Source organism: Gobio gobio, assembly GCF_949357685.1.
Source record: "Gobio gobio genome assembly, chromosome: 15".
Taxonomy (NCBI): domain Eukaryota; kingdom Metazoa; phylum Chordata; class Actinopteri; order Cypriniformes; family Gobionidae; genus Gobio; species Gobio gobio.
This window is the reverse complement of record NC_137108.1, coordinates 52122576-52140470: the sequence shown is the minus strand read 5'-3', so window position 1 is coordinate 52140470 and position 17895 is coordinate 52122576. Positions and strand designations below refer to the sequence as shown.

The 17895-nt window shown below is 43.2% G+C and overlaps 1 protein-coding gene across 1 annotated transcript in view; it reads left to right on the top strand.

Annotated features, from left to right (window-relative positions):
* Positions 1-14968, top strand: part of iqgap3 (IQ motif containing GTPase activating protein 3) — a 60754-nt gene extending 45786 nt beyond the window's left edge. The window contains exons 27-38 of the mRNA XM_079836419.1: positions 502-642; positions 3356-3440; positions 5191-5423; positions 7304-7436; positions 7544-7646; positions 7755-7893; positions 7979-8066; positions 8820-9032; positions 9106-9266; positions 13719-13844; positions 13960-14068; positions 14160-14968. Coding sequence (XP_079692545.1) covers positions 502-642; positions 3356-3440; positions 5191-5423; positions 7304-7436; positions 7544-7646; positions 7755-7893; positions 7979-8066; positions 8820-9032; positions 9106-9266; positions 13719-13844; positions 13960-14068; positions 14160-14273 — 1645 coding nt within the window. The 3' untranslated portion in view covers positions 14274-14968. The remainder of the gene's footprint in view (positions 1-501; positions 643-3355; positions 3441-5190; positions 5424-7303; positions 7437-7543; positions 7647-7754; positions 7894-7978; positions 8067-8819; positions 9033-9105; positions 9267-13718; positions 13845-13959; positions 14069-14159) is intronic.
* Positions 14969-17895: the final 2927 nt, after the last annotated feature.

The window sequence follows — 17895 nt, the reverse complement described above, 5'->3', positions numbered from 1 at the left end:
TGTGTGTGTGTGAGACCTCAGTCCAGTGTGTTTAAACTCACGCTCAGCTCAGTGACAGTGTGTGTGTGTGTGTGTGTGTGTGTGTGACCTCAGTCCCAGTGTGTTTAACATCATGCTCAGCTCAGTGACTGTGTGTGTGTGTGTGTGTGTGTGTGTGTGTGAGTGTGTGTGACCTCAGTCCCAGTGTGTTTAACATCACGCTCAGCTCAGTGACTGTGTGTGTGTGTGTGTGTGTGACCTCACTCCCAGTGTGTTTAACCTCACGCTCAGGTGTGTGTGTGTGTGTGTGTGTGTGTGTGTGAGACCTCAGTCCCAGTGTGTTTAACATCACGCTCAGTTCAGTGACTGTGTGTGTGTGTGAGACCTCAGTCCCAGTGTGTTTAACCTCACGCTCAGCTCAGTTGACTGTGTGTGTGTGTGTGTGTGAGACCTCAGTCCAGTGTGTTTAACCTCACGCTCAGCTCAGTTGACTGTGTGTGTGTGTGTGTGTGTGTGTTTCAGCTGTTTACCGTACGAGGTGAGTGTCGAGGAGGCCTTGAGGCATTCTGAGGTCCAGCAGAGGTTAAACATCTCCATCACTAACCTGAAGAACCTGACGGAGCGCGTGCTGCACGCCATCATCAGCAACACACACAAACTACCGTACGTGTCACGCCTACACACACACACACCACTGGGCATTTCATCAAAACTACAGTTCAACTGTGAAATGATTTGTGGCAAACAGGGCAATGACATTTGACTGCAGTGTGTAGTATTTATGAGGATCTGACAGAATCTCTCTATAATATCCATAACTCTGTTCTCAGTGGAGTATGAAGACCGTTATGTGTTTATGACCGTAGAATGAGCCGTTTCTCTCTACACACACACCGTGGGGTGTATTATTGTGTATTATCTTCTATTATTTAAGTGATAATATACAATTCTTTAAAACCCTTTTAGGGTCTTCTGGGTCTTTTCTGACCCCAAAGGACGTTTGCTCACATTTAATTTTTTTTTCTCTTTGTCCAAATGACATGAGAGACTTTGGAACGGTGGTCAACACTCTCTAGATCTACAAATAAAAACATTTAATTGGATTAAAATCTGTTTTTATGTTCGTATGGCAAAAAAAGTCACACTCAGGACCCGCTCAGAAAATGGACACACACACACACACACACACACACACACACACACACACACACACACACACACACACACACACACACACACACACACACAACACACACACACACACACAGGAACACATTTGTAATTGCGGTTCAGTTCATTGCATTTTGATGTTCATGTTGTGTATTTTTTACTCAATATGTAATATAACGGTTCATTTCTGTTCATTTTTGTTCTTTTACAGTTAGTAACTGAAGTGTAGATTACATTTGTACAATTATTAGAAAATCAGATGTTTGAAGTTAATGATCAACTCTAAAGACTCCAACTTTTCTCTTGTTCAGGTTTGTAATCGTAATGTAACATCAATGAACGTTTTTTTCAGTACAAAAAAATGCTAAACTTTGACAAAATTAGGTAATTTTAATTGTTATAATTGTGATTTCGTAACATTTAGATATGAATCCAACTGTAAAATACGTGGAAAGAGTCAGAATAGCAAATAGTAGAGCTCTGCAGCATTTACTGCTAAAAGCCTTTTTTTATTTTAAAACTATTTTCCAGATGGGCAAAAATCTTACACTAAACCATGTCAAATTATCCATGTTATCCCCACAAATGATTTTTTTTTTAAATTATTATTATTATTTTTATAAAGTTTTTTTATAAACTGATTTTTAGGGCTGTAATCAATCAAAGAAAATCTTGGTCGACTGAAGTCCTGAAATTTTCGACTAAAAATGACGTTAGGAAAGAAAAAGTTTAATGAATTAGCTCTGCACTGTGTGCAGTATTTGGTGGCCTTGTTGTCTGCCTAAATGAATTATAAATAAACATAAGCTAGTAGGCTATTTGCAGTATATTAAATAGTTTTTGAGCTGGTGATTTTGCACTGAAGTGAGTCTGACACACGAGTCGCATCACGAGCACCTGCGCAATATCACAGCCTATGATTTACATAAATATGTTGTCAACTAGACATCACCACAAGAACTTTTGAGGAATATGCAACATAATTTAGACAATTGTTTTTGTCATATGTATTATAATAACTGACACACTATCAGCCGCTCTGTGAACATGAGATCAGCTTCACGGCTGAGACACGAATAGACTATTAATGGAAAGCTTTTACTCTTAAACACAAAAGGCACGCCCACTTTAATAAAAAATAATATTAAACAAGCCAGATCAAGAGCAGAAACTAAATAAAGTGCATAACTGAAAAATAAAGCATAGGCGCAAAACTAATACAAACAGCGCATTCGGCTCCAAATAAAAGATAAAATAATAAAGTGCCCAAATCCAATAAATAAAACTAGAAATAAATTAGCAGTTTGCACAATAATAAAAGTGACGGGGCGACTCAAAGCAGACAGAGCGACCTAGCGCAGACGAGTTAGCTGAGCGTCTTTAGCTGATCTGGCATGTTTGTCGTCGAGCTGTGATATAAACTGTTGCTTACAAAATTTGCATTCGACTTTTTTCCCCATTTTCTATTTTTTTTTAAAATGCTGCCACACTGCCGATGTCTTTGTTGACATGGTAGAAGAGACTGACTAGGAAAACTCTCACAATTAAATAATATACAGCAAACTAGCCTAACATTACTTCAGTCTGTCTCTTCTCCAGTGGGTTGGACTAATCCAAAAGAAGAGAAAACACGGGGGTGTTCTGAAGACAGACTGATACCTGTGGACCAGCTGCTCTGAAAACACCCCCATTAGCAGTTCGTGCTCTCCACCTGATCAAATGAACACGGCAAAACTGATCAAATGAACACGGCAAAACTGATCAAATGAACGTGGCAAAAAATCGACCATTTTCGACTAATAATCGACTGGGAGATTACAGCCCTACTGATCTCGTGTGAAAATCCATTAAAAATACAGTTTTTAATTTATTTATATAAATTTAAAAGTTATTATAAATACTCCAAAAACTGCACAGATGTTGAGCAAAAACATTAATAAACATAGTAAAATTACATTTGTTCTAAAAAAAACAATTGTTTTGTTACAAAATCTAATTTTGTTGCTCGGGGTCTGTGGAGACCCCAAAGACCCCGAGTGTAATTCCCAAATGAAGACCGTACACCTTCCAAAAGTGCATCACAAACACTGTTATTTATCTACGGCTGATTTTATATCTTATCTTGCGTGCGTGTGTGTGTGTGTGTGTGTGTGTGTGTGTGTGTGTGTGTGTGTGTGTGTGTGTGTGTGTGTGTGCTCTTAAACAGGTACGGTTTGCGTTACACTGCTAAAGTTTTGAGAGACGCCCTGCAGGAGAAGTTTCCTCAGGCCAGTGAGGACGAGCTGTACAAGGTGTGTTGTGTACATCTGGGATAAGTTTGTAATATGATTTATGCACGTGTGTGTGTATTTCAGAATGCATTAAAGTGGGCGGTTCTTTGGCAGGATAATGATGGTCTAGTCTAAAGTCTAGTCTGGACATCCGGTTGCATAAACCGTTGAGACTAGTCTTACAAGTTAGACATACATTTTTTTCTTTAAGACTGTTCATAATTTTTTTTAAATCAGTTACATAAAAACATAGACTGGCCTAATTTGATACGAAAAGTGAGACTGAATGCCCCTTGCCTAACTGCTAGTGGCTCATACTAGATCTTAAGACACTGTCTTAACATAATGTCTTAGTTTATGCAACCGGCCCCTGCTGCTCTGATGTGTGTGATTTTTCAACTAAATATCCAAATAAATCGAATTATTAAACTAAATGAACCATATAAACTAAATTACTGATCTAATGCCCACACTGTCACTGTATGATAATTGAAATTAACTGATGACATCACTGTTTTCTCCAGGGGCCGGTTGCATAAACTGCTTAGACTAGTCTTAAAAGTTAGTCGTCTATTTTTTTTCTTCAAGACTGTTCTTAAAGGGTTAGTTCACCCAAAAATGAAAATTCTGTCATTAATTCCTCACCCTCATGTCGTTGGACACCCGTCAGACCTCCGTTCATATTCGGAACACAAATGAAGATATTTTAGTGTAAAGCTGATGCTGAGAAAGGCTTCAGATAGGCCTCCATTGGCATTCAGTACATTTACACTCACAAGACCCATAAAAGACACTAAAGACGCCGTTACAAAGTCCATCTCACCACAGTGACTCTACAATAATCTTACGATGCGACGACAATAGTTTTTGTGCGCAAAAAAAATCAAAATAACACCTTTATCCAGCTTGTTCTTGTCTTCCGTGTGTGTCTCCACGACGCATGCGTGAGAATATGAGCAGATCCGGCGTTCGGACACATGACCCAGAAGAGATTTGTTTACGAGCAGAGGAAGACGCGCGTGTCTCAGCTGTTGAATTCTACACTGATCGTGCTTTAGGTCTCGGTGTAGTTCTCAAAATGGGGTTAAAGTGGCATTTCATGGATTCCCGAACGCCGGATCTGCTCATATTCTCACGCATGCGTCGTGGAGACACACACGGAAGACAAGAACAAGTTGGATAAAGGTGTTATTTAGATTTTTTTTGCGCACAAAAACTATTGTCGTCGCATCGTAAAATGATTGTAGAGTCACTGTGGTGAGATGGACTTTGTAACGACGTTTTTAGAGCCTTTTATGGGTCTTGTGAGTGTAAATGTACTGAATGCCAATGGAGGCCTATCTGAAGCCTTTCTCAGCATCAGCTTTACACTAAAATATCTTCATTTGTGTCTGAAGATGAACGGAGGTCTGACGGGTGTCCAACCACATGAGGGTGAGGAATTAATGACAGAATTTTCATTTTTGGGTGAACTAACCCTTTAACTTTTTAAAGTCAGCTACATAAAAAATTAGATTGGTCTAATTTGAATCAGAAAAGTAAGACTGATTACCTCTTGACTAATTGCTAGTGTGTCAAATTAGTTCTTAAGACACAGTCTAAATATAAGGGCTAAGTTTATGAAACTGGCCCCAGAACGGCTGAATAAAATTCTGCTGCATTATTTTCCTGTTTAACACTGTAAAGCTGCTCTGAAACAATCTGCATTGTTTAAAAGCGCTATATAAATAAAGCTGACTTGACTTGTGTGTGTGTGTGTGTGTGTGATCAGATCGTGGGTAACCTCATCTACTATCGCTACATGAACCCTGCGGTCGTGGCTCCGGATGGCTTTGACGTGGTGGAGTTCGGGGCCGGTTCTGCTCTCCTGCCGGGTCAGCGCCGGACGCTGGGCTCCATCGCTCGCATCCTCCAGCACAGCGCAGCGCTCAAACACTTCCACGGGGACTCGGCGCACCTGCACGCCCTCAACCAGTACATCACACACACACACGCCCGCTTCAGGTGAGTGTGTGTGACACCCGGCTGCACACGCAGTGTTCATATTCGTCAACGACCTTTTTTCTCTGACGAGAACGAGACGATCACTAAATAAAAACTAGTGTTGGATGACAAAAACTATGAGGAAAATCAACTGTCATTTTGGTCAGCAGATAAAGTGAGAGGAGAATAGTGAGGTTAGTGAGGGTGGATTAGGGCAGAGATGGGGTCAGAACTGATGATCTGTGTCTCAGATGAACACATTTGATCTGAACTGATCTAACCTCTGGAAAACACGGCTCACACACCCCCAATCCAGCTCCAGAGCGGCTCAATCAATAACACACACACACACACACACACACACACACACACACTCCCCCAATCCAGCTCCAGAGCGGCTCAATCAATAACACACACTTATGACAGACTATTGATTATGAACTAATGCTGATGAATAATGACTTTATGATGTTTATATAGTAATATGTTTTAGACGGTTATAATGACGCATATTTGATCTCCTCATCTGAACTTGAATGAGCTCCTGCAACTGCAATAGAGGCGCAGACATTTCAAAATAAGAGTCCTGGTGTATTTCCAGCTGGTTTATAATTAAAAGTCACGCATTATATATTCGTTTTTGCTTACACAATAAACTATATTCAATTTCATTCCCATTTAATTCATAGTCAGGAGGAAAGATCAGTATTTGACACATATTCAATAAAGTATCAGGGTTATAATAGTTCACTAAAACCATTAAAGAAAATCTTCACCTGCAGGATTTCTTGTAAAAAGATTTAAAAATGAAAGAAAAGACTAGAGTCGGTTTTTGTCTATCGTAAGTTTTAATTTAAAATGTTTGTTATTTTAACATAGTCTATAGCCTGTTTTGCAACTTGCATGATCAACGTAATATATACATCTAAAGTAGGTACTAGCCTATATAAATATAAAGAAATTAATTCAATAAAACGTTGTTTAAGTTACTTGAAATTAAATAAATTACACACACTCACTGACACTGACTCTCTCACTCACACACACACACACACACACACACACACACACACACACACACACACACACACACACACACACACACACACACACACACACACACACACACTCACTGACACTGACTCTCTCTCTCACACACACACACACACACACACACACACACACACACACACACACACACACACACACACACACACACACACACACACACACACACACACACACACACACACACACACACTCACTCACTCACTCACTCACTCACTCACTCTCACACACACACTCACTCTCACACACACACACACACACACACACACTCACTCACTCACTCTCACACACACTCACTCTCACACACACACTCACTCACTCTCACACACACACACACACACACACACACACACACACACACACACACACACACACTCACTCACTCACTCTCTCACACACACTCACTCTCACACACACACTCACTCTCACACACACACACACACACACACACACTCACACACATTGTTTAAGTTACTTGAAATTAAATAAATATTAACTGAAATTTAAAAAATAAATAAACAAACTTATTTGAAGCTTTAGCTTAACCTGAAATGGCCTACTGACTAAAACAGAAATACAGAGTTATAAAAACTATATAGATGTTTTTAAAAAAGTGAATTGAGCTCTTTCGTGTATTTTTAATGTCAAAAACAAAATAATGTCAGAATGTCAGTTCAAGTGTCAGTGACGCTTAAACGCTTTATGTATTACAATTGAACTAAACTCATTAGATTTTAGGAGACTAAAACTAAAAACAATTCAGGCGACTAAAATATGACTAAAACTAAATCACTGTGCCACGTCCCGCCTCCTCCCTCCGCTCTCTGCCACAGGAAGTTCCTGCGGTGTGTGTGTGACGTGCCCGAGCCGGAGGAGCGCTTCAACATCGACGAGTATTCAGAGACGCTGATCCTCAACAGACCCATCGTCTACATCTCCATCAGTGAACTCATCAACACACACAGAGTCAGTGGCGGCCCGATACAGCACTGCATCTCACACTTCTGCTCCAGAACCATGCTTTAACAGGTGTGTGTGTGTGTGTGTGTGTGTGTGTGTGTGTGTGTGCGCAGCTGCTGTTGGAGCATCAGGACTGTCTGTGTCCGGATCCGTCAGACCCTCTTCAGCAGCTCCTGCAGGATCTGGGATCAGTGCCGTCCCTTCAGGATCTCATAGGTGCGTCATCCACACTCGCTAGCTCAGCAAAGCCCAGTGAGCTCACACACTCTCATCTGTGTGTGTGTGTGTGTGTGTGTGTGTGTGTGTGTGTGTGTGTGTGTGCAGGCGAGGGGCAGCTCAACCCCACAGATCCAAACGTGGAGCAGACTTTGGCCAAGATGGAGGTTTCTCTGACCCTCACCAGCAAGTTTGACGTCTTCAAGAGTTCTGATGACAGGCCTGACGCGCGCGGGATTCTGCTGAGGTGGCTGATGATGATGATGATGATGATGATGATGATGATGATGATGATCGAGTCTGAGCTCATTTCCTGTCTGCTTGTTCTTCAGCACTAAGCAGCTGATCATCGACGTGATCAGAACACAGGCCGGAGACACACTCAGTGATGTGCTTCAAGTCTCCGCCTCCAGAGATCAGGTAGAGACTCACACACACTCACACGCACACACTCTCACTCACACACTCTCACTCACACACACACGCACACACTCTCACTCACACACTCTCACTCACACACACTCACTCACACGCACACACTCTCACTCACACACACGCACACACACTCACTCACATGCACACTCACGCACACACACTCACGCACACACACTCACGCACACTCACGCACACTCACGCACACACACTCACGCACACTCACGCACACTCACGCACACTCACGCACACACACACACACACACACACACACACACACACACACACACACACACACACACACTCACACACTCACTCACTCACTCACTCACACACACACACACGCACTCACTCTTACTCACTCACTCACTCATTCATTCATTCACTCACTCACTCACTCACTCACTCTCTTACACACACTCACTCACTCACTCTCTTACACACACTCACTCACTCACTCACTCACTCTCTTACACACACTCACTCACTCACTCTCTTACACACACTCACTCACTCACTCTCTTACACACACTCACTCACTCACTCACTCACAGACACACACACACACTCTCTCAGACACACTCAATGAGATGCTTCAAGTCTCCGCTGCCAGAGATCAGGTAGAGATGATATCAAACAAACACACACACACACACACACAGATGTAAAGTAGTGTTTTCAGGGCTGATTTTAGATCTTAAATCCTTCATACAAAACCCGAGTGTGTGTGTGTGTGTTCAGGAGGTGCAGCACGGCTGGATGATGCATCAGCGCGCTCAGAGAGACGCACGGACCCCAGAGAAGATGAAGAGGAACCAGTCGCTGGTCGCCGACGGCAGCCTGACTCTGGAGGAGAAGAAGAGGAAGATCCAGAGGAACCTGAGGAGGCTGGAGACCATCGGCACGCTCCGCCCCCCCGACACACACGCGCAGATGCTGCAGCTCATCGCTAAGGTACCGCGCGGCGGGTGTGTGACGCCCTCGCTCAGGTGTGTGTGTGTGTGCTGACGGTCTGCTGTGTGTGTAGGACATCCGTCACCAGCGTGTGTATCGCCAGAGGCGTCAGGCGGAGCTGGTGAAGCTCAGACAGACACTGCACAGTCTGCACTGCAAGAGCTCCTTCCACTCAGAGCAGGTGGACTACTACAGCCAGTACATCAACACCTGCCTGCACAACCTCACCGCCAGGTACACACACACACACACACACACACACACACACACACACACACACACTACTACAGCCAGTACATCAACACCTGCCTGCACAACCTCACTAGGGCTGTCAAAATTGCTCAAAAATGATGTTCGAATATTCCCTCTAAAAAAAGCACGAATATTCGAACTATTCGAACATCTGGTTGCGCATTTTATCAATGACGCGCATTACGTCAATAACAGGACAAATGAATACAAAGAGACATAACTACTTATATAGGTAGTCTATTTAAGTTTAAACATATTTGACAACATATTACCAACACAAAAACAAGTAAATCAACTAATGGCTAAAGACCGCAGACCTCACTCTCTCTCGCCCTCACGCTCTCTGCTCATAACGGCTTAAATGAACAAACACATTTCGAGAGCTGATCAAGAGTTTTGTGCAAGCAATTTAAGGTCACGACTCTTGTCCCAAATATAGCAGGCTTCATTCAGTGATTGAAACAAATATTAATATAAGTTTTACAGCATATTATTGAACGCTCCGAGCGAGCTGTGCTGTGGTAAACATGGAACTTTTCTTTGACATGAAACACTAAATAATCAAACCAGTGGAAGCAGTGCATTTATCCTTTATTCATGCAATATCTATTCAGTCAGTACCTCGGCTCCACTGCTTGACAGAACTCCCTGAAGCCGCCTCATCCACGACACTGATCGCTCTCATGTCCTTACAAATCAACTAAATTAATTTCTCCGTTATGGCCTCTTGTCGTGTTGCAGACAGAGAGCTTGTGGCGGGCGATGCAAAGTAAGGCTGGTCCAGTTTGCACATACAAATGAGTTGCTTATATTTATAAAACGAGCCTACAAAAGCATAAAAAAGTCTGTTTAATAAAGAAAAGTAAAACTAAGTGAAAACTCACTAAAGTGTTTAGTGAAATTATGAAACATTTAGATATCATAAATTGAGTTGAACAAGTTAACGTTACATTTCTACATACATCTTGTTCTCATGTCACAAGTAATATCAAGGTTTATTTTGATCTGTTTTACATGATTCTTTTGTAGTGTGGTTTTCGGTGAAGTTTACTAAAATAAATATCGTCACCTGTGTACATTAGCCCACTTCTTCTCGACGCTTTTCCTGATAGTTTATAGAACAATTACTCCGAGTCGCCATCTGTCGTTTCAAAGAAAAGCACAACGCCGAGCGCGTCAAATATAAACGCCTCGTCCGTTTGGGGAGGAGCGCGCGCAGTCAGCGGGGGCTCGCGCTCTGGAGACGGGCCAAAGTACACAAGGCTTCAGGCGCGCTAGCGCGCCCACTCGCAAAGCAGACAGCCACGCCTCTACTACCGCGGGCGTTTTTCCCCCACATTTTTTTATTTATTCGAATATTAATTTTCACCTTCGAAATTCGTTTTTTAAAAACTATTCGAATATATATTCGAATTTAGAATGTTCGTTGACAGCCCTAAACCTCACCGCCAGGTACACACACACACACACACACTACTACAGCCAGTACATCAACACCTGCCTGCACAACCTCACCGCCAGGTACACACACACACACACACACACACTACTACAGCCAGTACATCAACACCTGCCTGCACAACCTCACCGCCAGGTACACACACACACACACACACACACACACACACACACACACACACACACACACACACACACACACACTACTACAGCCAGTACATCAACACCTGCCTGCACAACCTCACCGCCAGGTACACACACACACACACACACACACTACTACAGCCAGTACATCAACACCTGCCTGCACAACCTCACCGCCAGGTACACACACACACACACACACACACACACACACACACACACACACACACACACACTACTACAGCCAGTACATCAACACCTGCCTGCACAACCTCACCGCCAGGTACACACACACACACACACACACACACACACACACACACACACACAGACACACTACTACAGCCAGTACATCAACACCTGCCTGCACAACCTCACCGCCAGGTACACACACACACACACACACACACACACACACACACTACTACAGCCAGTACATCAACACCTGCCTGCACAACCTCACCGCCAGGTACACACACACACACACACACACACACACACACACACACACTACTACAGCCAGTACATCAACACCTGCCTGCACAACCTCACCGCCAGGTACACACACACACACACAGACACACACACTACTACAGCCAGTACATCAACACCTGCCACACACACACACACACACACACTACTACAGCCAGAAATAAAGAAATCACACATGATGCGCGATCTGCAGCCTCTCTGTCAAAGACGTTCATTCAGAGAGTCTTCAGAAAATGACCTCTAGCTTATTGAATACTTGTCTGACAAACATGAGGCATATGTCTAAAGAAACGCTGAAATGTCAGGTTTTAAACACTGTAAATCAAATCAAAAACAAATATTCTGTGTTTATGTAATACTTTTGAAAGCAGATCGATGTTAGTTGTTCCTGAGCGGCTCATTATAGACTAATGCGACCACGCCCACTAAGCGCGCGCTCTATTGAGATTCAAATACTGAGGCGACGCCCACACACACATCAACTCAAACACATCGACAAACACACACATCAGCTCAAACAAACACATCATGCAACGAGGCGCACTGAAGCTTTCTTTGTTTAAATTGGCTCAAAATGACTGTCAGATGTAAGTAATTACCTTGACAAACTATACATCATTTAAAAGATTTAAGACTCAAGCTTCCATTTTTGACCTCTGTTTTATTCACAAAGTCATATAGTGACCGTAATTTGTTAATATGTGTCAGGAGTTATGAATATGAAAACTGTCGGTACCTTCTAAAGATTGTAATACGAGCGTCAGCTGCTCTCATTCATAAAAAAACTTTTCATACTTCATACTGGCAGCCGGAGGGCGCTCCGTGCACATGTAGTCCATATATAGCACACATGAAGAAGATACCATATGATATTGACATAAACAGCTTCCAGAAATCACTCTAACATGCAGGCAGACAGGTTTGAAGATAATAAACACACAATCGCGACAATATATGGCTTATCTGCGTTATTTATACCATGTTGGGTGTTTTCATAATAGATTATATTATAATGCAATGCTACTCAAGCTTTTATAATTATGCAGAATATTGTGAAATATATTTTCTGTCTGATTTTTTGATCCAAAGCCAAATGAGATCACGTAAGGTTATTTAAAACATTTGACTTGTGATATAAAGTAAGTTTGGAGTAAAAACATGGTTCTAATCTCATTAGCTATTTGTTTTGTTTTAATAAATTGGTGTAATAAATCATAAATTATAGTTTAATAAAGCATAAATTGTTGTGGCAGAGAATATAGATTGTTTTAAGTTATCTGGTCTACCTTAATGAAGCAACTGTGCACAAGCAGAATTTCCCCTTGGGGACATTTAAGTTAACTAAGTAAGCAAAAACTCACTTCATTTTGACCCCCCCCCCCCCCCCCCCCCCCCAGAAATTTGTACTTATCTAGTAAATTAATCTTGATTTAAGAATTTTAAATATTTGGACTGGAAACTGAAAAAATACCAAATAAGAAGAGCATTTTTTGCAGTGTAGTCAAATCTTCTGATCATTTAAAATATAATAGGCCTTTGTTGATTACATTCCAAATAAAATAAACTACAAAAAAGATATATTTCCTTTGCTCTGCTGCTCTCTGTCACATAGGTCTACCTGCAGCTCATTCATTATGCAGCTCATTAATGCGAGTCCTTTGTTATCTCAGGTGCTATCTCATCATTATTCATTAGATACCACGCCTCCTCGCATACTGGCTTTGTGAAGAGAAAAAGTCTTACAAATGTTAAATCAGTGTATTGTTTTATGTGAATGAGTAGGCTCAATGATTCTCACATCAGTTTTAAGCAGGAACTCTAGGTAAATACACCCATGAGTCAAACGTCTTGTGGACACACATCTATTGTGTGTTTTGAGGCCTTAATTTTAAAACAAATTTTTGTTTTTTTCAAAATCAGTGCATAAACATTTTTCTCTCAAAAGTACAAGCATGTACAAACATGTTATGGTAGCCCAGTTTGTGCTGAATACAGTGTAATTACATTTTTGCCATTAATGTGTTTATAAGCAACTGAAAAAAGCACAAATGTCAGAGCATGTCAAAACTTCTAAAGGGCCCCAAAACAGCTCAGACTCCAGAGGGTTAAAGCCGCCATCTTGTGGGTGTTTTGGGAATTGCGCACTCGAGAGGACACGAGTCCATGAAAACAACGGCCATTAAAGCCACAATATCAGATGCTGCACACACGTTTGAAAACAGCTCCAACTAAAAGATCAATCTTGGGATTTAAGAATCAGGATCGGTTCATCAGGATGATTACAGTCATGTGTGTGTGTGTGTGTGTGTGTGACACTCTGTCTCTGTCTCTGTCCGTCAGTAAAATCAACGGGAAGAAAGCGTCTGATAATAAAGGGAAGAAGAAGCAGTCGACTCTCACCTACACCGCAGCACGCCTGCATGAGAAGGGAGTTCTGCTGGAGATAGAAGACCTGCCCGTCACACAGTACGACACACACACACACTCTCTCACTCTTACACACACTCTCTCGCTCATACACACACACACTCACTCTCTCATGCTCACTCACACACTCACTCTCTCACACACTCACTCGCAGGTTCAAGAACGTGATCTTTGACATCGTTCCCGCTGAGGAGGACGGCACATTCCTGGTGAAGGCTCGTTTCATGGGAGTGGACATGGAGAGATTCCCTCTCAAATATCAGGTGACGTGATCATGTGACCGAAGCGTCTCCACCGATGCTTTAACAGTGTTTGAGGAGACATGAGGAATAATGTGTGTGTGTGTGTGTGCAGGATCTGCTGCAGCTGCAGTATGAGGAAGTGGCCGTGATGAAGATGTTTGATAAAGCCAAAGTCAACGTTAATCTGCTCATCTTCCTCCTCAACAAGAAATTCTTCAAAAAGTGAAGCGTTGCGTCACGCGTTCAGTCATGTGACCTTCACAAGAGCTTTTACCTGCAGTGATATTATGATGTTACAGACACACTCCAGATAAACACCAATCTTTCCCAGGGCCATAATCCTGCGTTTGAGCAATAAGTGGCCCATAAATCATTGCTCATATATTTTATTATTAATCAAGACACTATCGTACACTACTCATATATTCATGTGTTCATCATCGCTAATAGAATGAAGCTTCACTTTATTACAATGAATCACTATATCAGTTCATTCACTGAATCAATTAGAGTGTGTGTGTGTGTGTGTGTGTGTGAGAGAGAGTGAGTGTGTGAGTGAAAGTGTGAGTGAATGTTTGTGAGAGTGTGTGTGAGTGTTTGTTTGTTTGTGAGTGTGTGTGTGTGTGTGTGTGTGTGTGTGAGAAAGTGAGTGAGAGCGTGTGTGTGTGTGTGTGTGAATGTGAGTGTGTTTGAGTGAGTGAATTAATGAGTGTATGTGTGAATTAATGAGATTATGTGTGTGAGTGAGTGTGTTGGTTCAGTCGGCTGCTCTCTTTTAAAACTGTTTTAGTGAAGCGTCTCAAACTAATAATTGTGTAAATATTTGCTGTCTCTCTTTTTCCCTTATCTGTTTTTTATGTCACTCTTTTGTGCTTTTTATGTTTTAATTCACAATAAATGACTGTGTGTGTATTGAAAGTGTCCGTGTCTCGTTCTGCTCATGGTGTAATATTTCTTTGATATAATTCATGTTCAAATACTTTAAAACGCCTACAAACTGTACAGAAGAGTTTCAGAGTTGTATAGTCAAGTCCTGCAGGAGTTGAGTCGTCTCTTCACAGGTGATGGTCATCTGAAGTCCTGCAGGAGTTGAGTCGACTCTTCACAGGTGATGGTCATCTGTAGTCCTGCAGGAGTTGAGTCGTCTCTTCACAGGTGATGGTCATCTGAAGTCCTGCAGGAGTTGAGTCGACTCTTCACAGATGATGGTCATCTGAAGTCCTGCAGGAGTTGAGTCGTCTCTTCACAGGTGATGGTCATCTGAAGTCCTCCAGGAGTTGAGTCGTCTCTTCACAGATGATGGTCATCTGAAGTCCTGCAGGAGTTGAGTCGTCTCTTCACAGGTGATGGTCATCTGAAGTCCTGCAGGAGTTGAGTCGTCTCTTCACAGGTGATGGTCATCTGAAGTCCTGCAGGAGTTGAGTCGTCTCTTCACAGGTGATGGTCATCTGAAGTCCTCCAGGAGTTGAGTCGTCTCTTCACAGATGATGGTCATCTGAAGTCCTGCAGGAGTTGAGTCGTCTCTTCACAGGTGATGGTCATCTGAAGTCCTCACAGGAGTTGAGTCGACTCTTCACAGGTGATGGTCATCTGAAGTCCTCCAGGAGTTGAGTCGTCTCTTCACAGGTGATGGTCATCTGAAGTCCTGCAGGAGTTGAGTCGTCTCTTCACAGGTGATGGTCATCTGAAGTCCTGCAGGAGTTGAGTCGACTCTTCACAGGTGATGGTCATCTGAAGTCCTCCAGGAGTTGAGTCGTCTCTTCACAGGTGATGGTCATCTGAAGTCCTGCAGGAGTTGAGTCGTCTCTTCACAGGTGATGGTCATCTGAAGTCCTGCTGGAGTTGAGTCGACTCTTCACAGGTGATGGTCATCTAAAGTCCTCCAGGAGTTGAGTCGACTCTTCACAGATGATGGTCATCTGAAGTCCTCCAGGAGTTGAGTCGTCTCTTCACAGGTGATGGTCATCTGAAGTCCTCCAGGAGTTGAGTCGTCTCTTCACAGATGATGGTCATCTGAAGTCCTCACAGGAGTTGAGTCGTCTCTTCACAGGTGATGGTCATCTGAAGTCCTCACAGGAGTTGAGTCGTCTCTTCACAGGTGATGGTCATCTGAAGTCCTCACAGGAGTTGAGTCGACTCTTCACAGATGATGGTCATCTGAAGTCCTCCAGGAGTTGAGTCGTCTCTTCACAGATGATGGTCATCTGAAGTCCTCACAGGAGTTGAGTCGACTCTTCACAGATGATGGTCATCTGAAGTCCTCCAGGAGTTGAGTCGTCTCTTCACAGGTGATGGTCATCTGAAGTCTTCGCAGGAGTTGAGTCGTCTCTTCACAGATGATGGTCATCTGAAGTCCTCACAGGAGTTGAGTCGACTCTTCACAGGTGATGGTCATCTGAAGTCCTCCAGGAGTTGAGTCGTCTCTTCACAGTTGATGGTCATCTGAAGTCCTGCAGGAGTTGAGTCGACTCTTCTCAGGTGATGGTCATCTGAAGTCCTGCAGGAGTTGAGTCGTCTCTTCACAGGTGATGGTCATCTGAAGTCCTGCAGGAGTTGAGTCGTCTCTTCACAGGTGATGGTCATCTGAAGTCCTGCAGGAGTTGAGTCGTCTCTTCACAGGTGATGGTCATCTGAAGTCCTGCTGGAGTTGAGTCGACTCTTCACAGGTGATGGTCATCTAAAGTCCTCCAGGAGTTGAGTCGACTCTTCACAGATGATGGTCATCTGAAGTCCTCCAGGAGTTGAGTCGTCTCTTCACAGGTGATGGTCATCTGAAGTCCTCCAGGAGTTGAGTCGTCTCTTCACAGATGATGGTCATCTGAAGTCCTCACAGGAGTTGAGTCGTCTCTTCACAGGTGATGGTCATCTGAAGTCCTCCAGGAGTTGAGTCGTCTCTTCACAGGTGATGGTCATCTGAAGTCCTCACAGGAGTTGAGTCGACTCTTCACAGATGATGGTCATCTGAAGTCCTCCAGGAGTTGAGTCGTCTCTTCACAGATGATGGTCATCTGAAGTCCTCACAGGAGTTGAGTCGACTCTTCACAGATGATGGTCATCTGAAGTCCTGCAGGAGTTGAGTCGTCTCTTCACAGATGATGGTCATCTGAAGTCCTCACAGGAGTTGAGTCGACTCTTCACAGGTGATGGTCATCTGAAGTCCTCCAGGAGTTGAGTCGTCTCTTCACAGATGATGGTCATCTGAAGTCCTCACAGGAGTTGAGTCGACTCTTCACAGGTGATGGTCATCTGAAGTCCTCCAGGAGTTGAGTCGTCTCTTCACAGGTGATGGTCATCTGAAGTCCTCACAGGAGTTGAGTCGACTCTTCACAGATGATGGTCATCTGAAGTCCTCCAGGAGTTGAGTCGTCTCTTCACAGATGATGGTCATCTGAAGTCCTCACAGGAGTTGAGTCGACTCTTCACAGGTGATGGTCATCTGAAGTCCTCCAGGAGTTGAGTCGTCTCTTCACAGGTGATGGTCATCTGAAGTCCTCACAGGAGTTGAGTCGACTCTTCACAGATGATGGTCATCTGAAGTCCTCCAGGAGTTGAGTCGTCTCTTCACAGATGATGGTCATCTGAAGTCCTCACAGGAGTTGAGTCGTCTCTTCACAGGTGATGGTCATCTGAAGTCCTCACAGGAGTTGAGTCGTCTCTTCACAGGTGATGGTCATCTGAAGTCCTCACAGGAGTTGAGTCGACTCTTCACAGGTGATGGTCATCTGAAGTCCTCCAGGAGTTGAGTCGTCTCTTCACAGGTGATGGTCATCTGAAGTCCTGCAGGAGTTGAGTCGACTCTTCACAGATGATGGTCATCTGAAGTCCTCCAGGAGTTGAGTCGTCTCTTC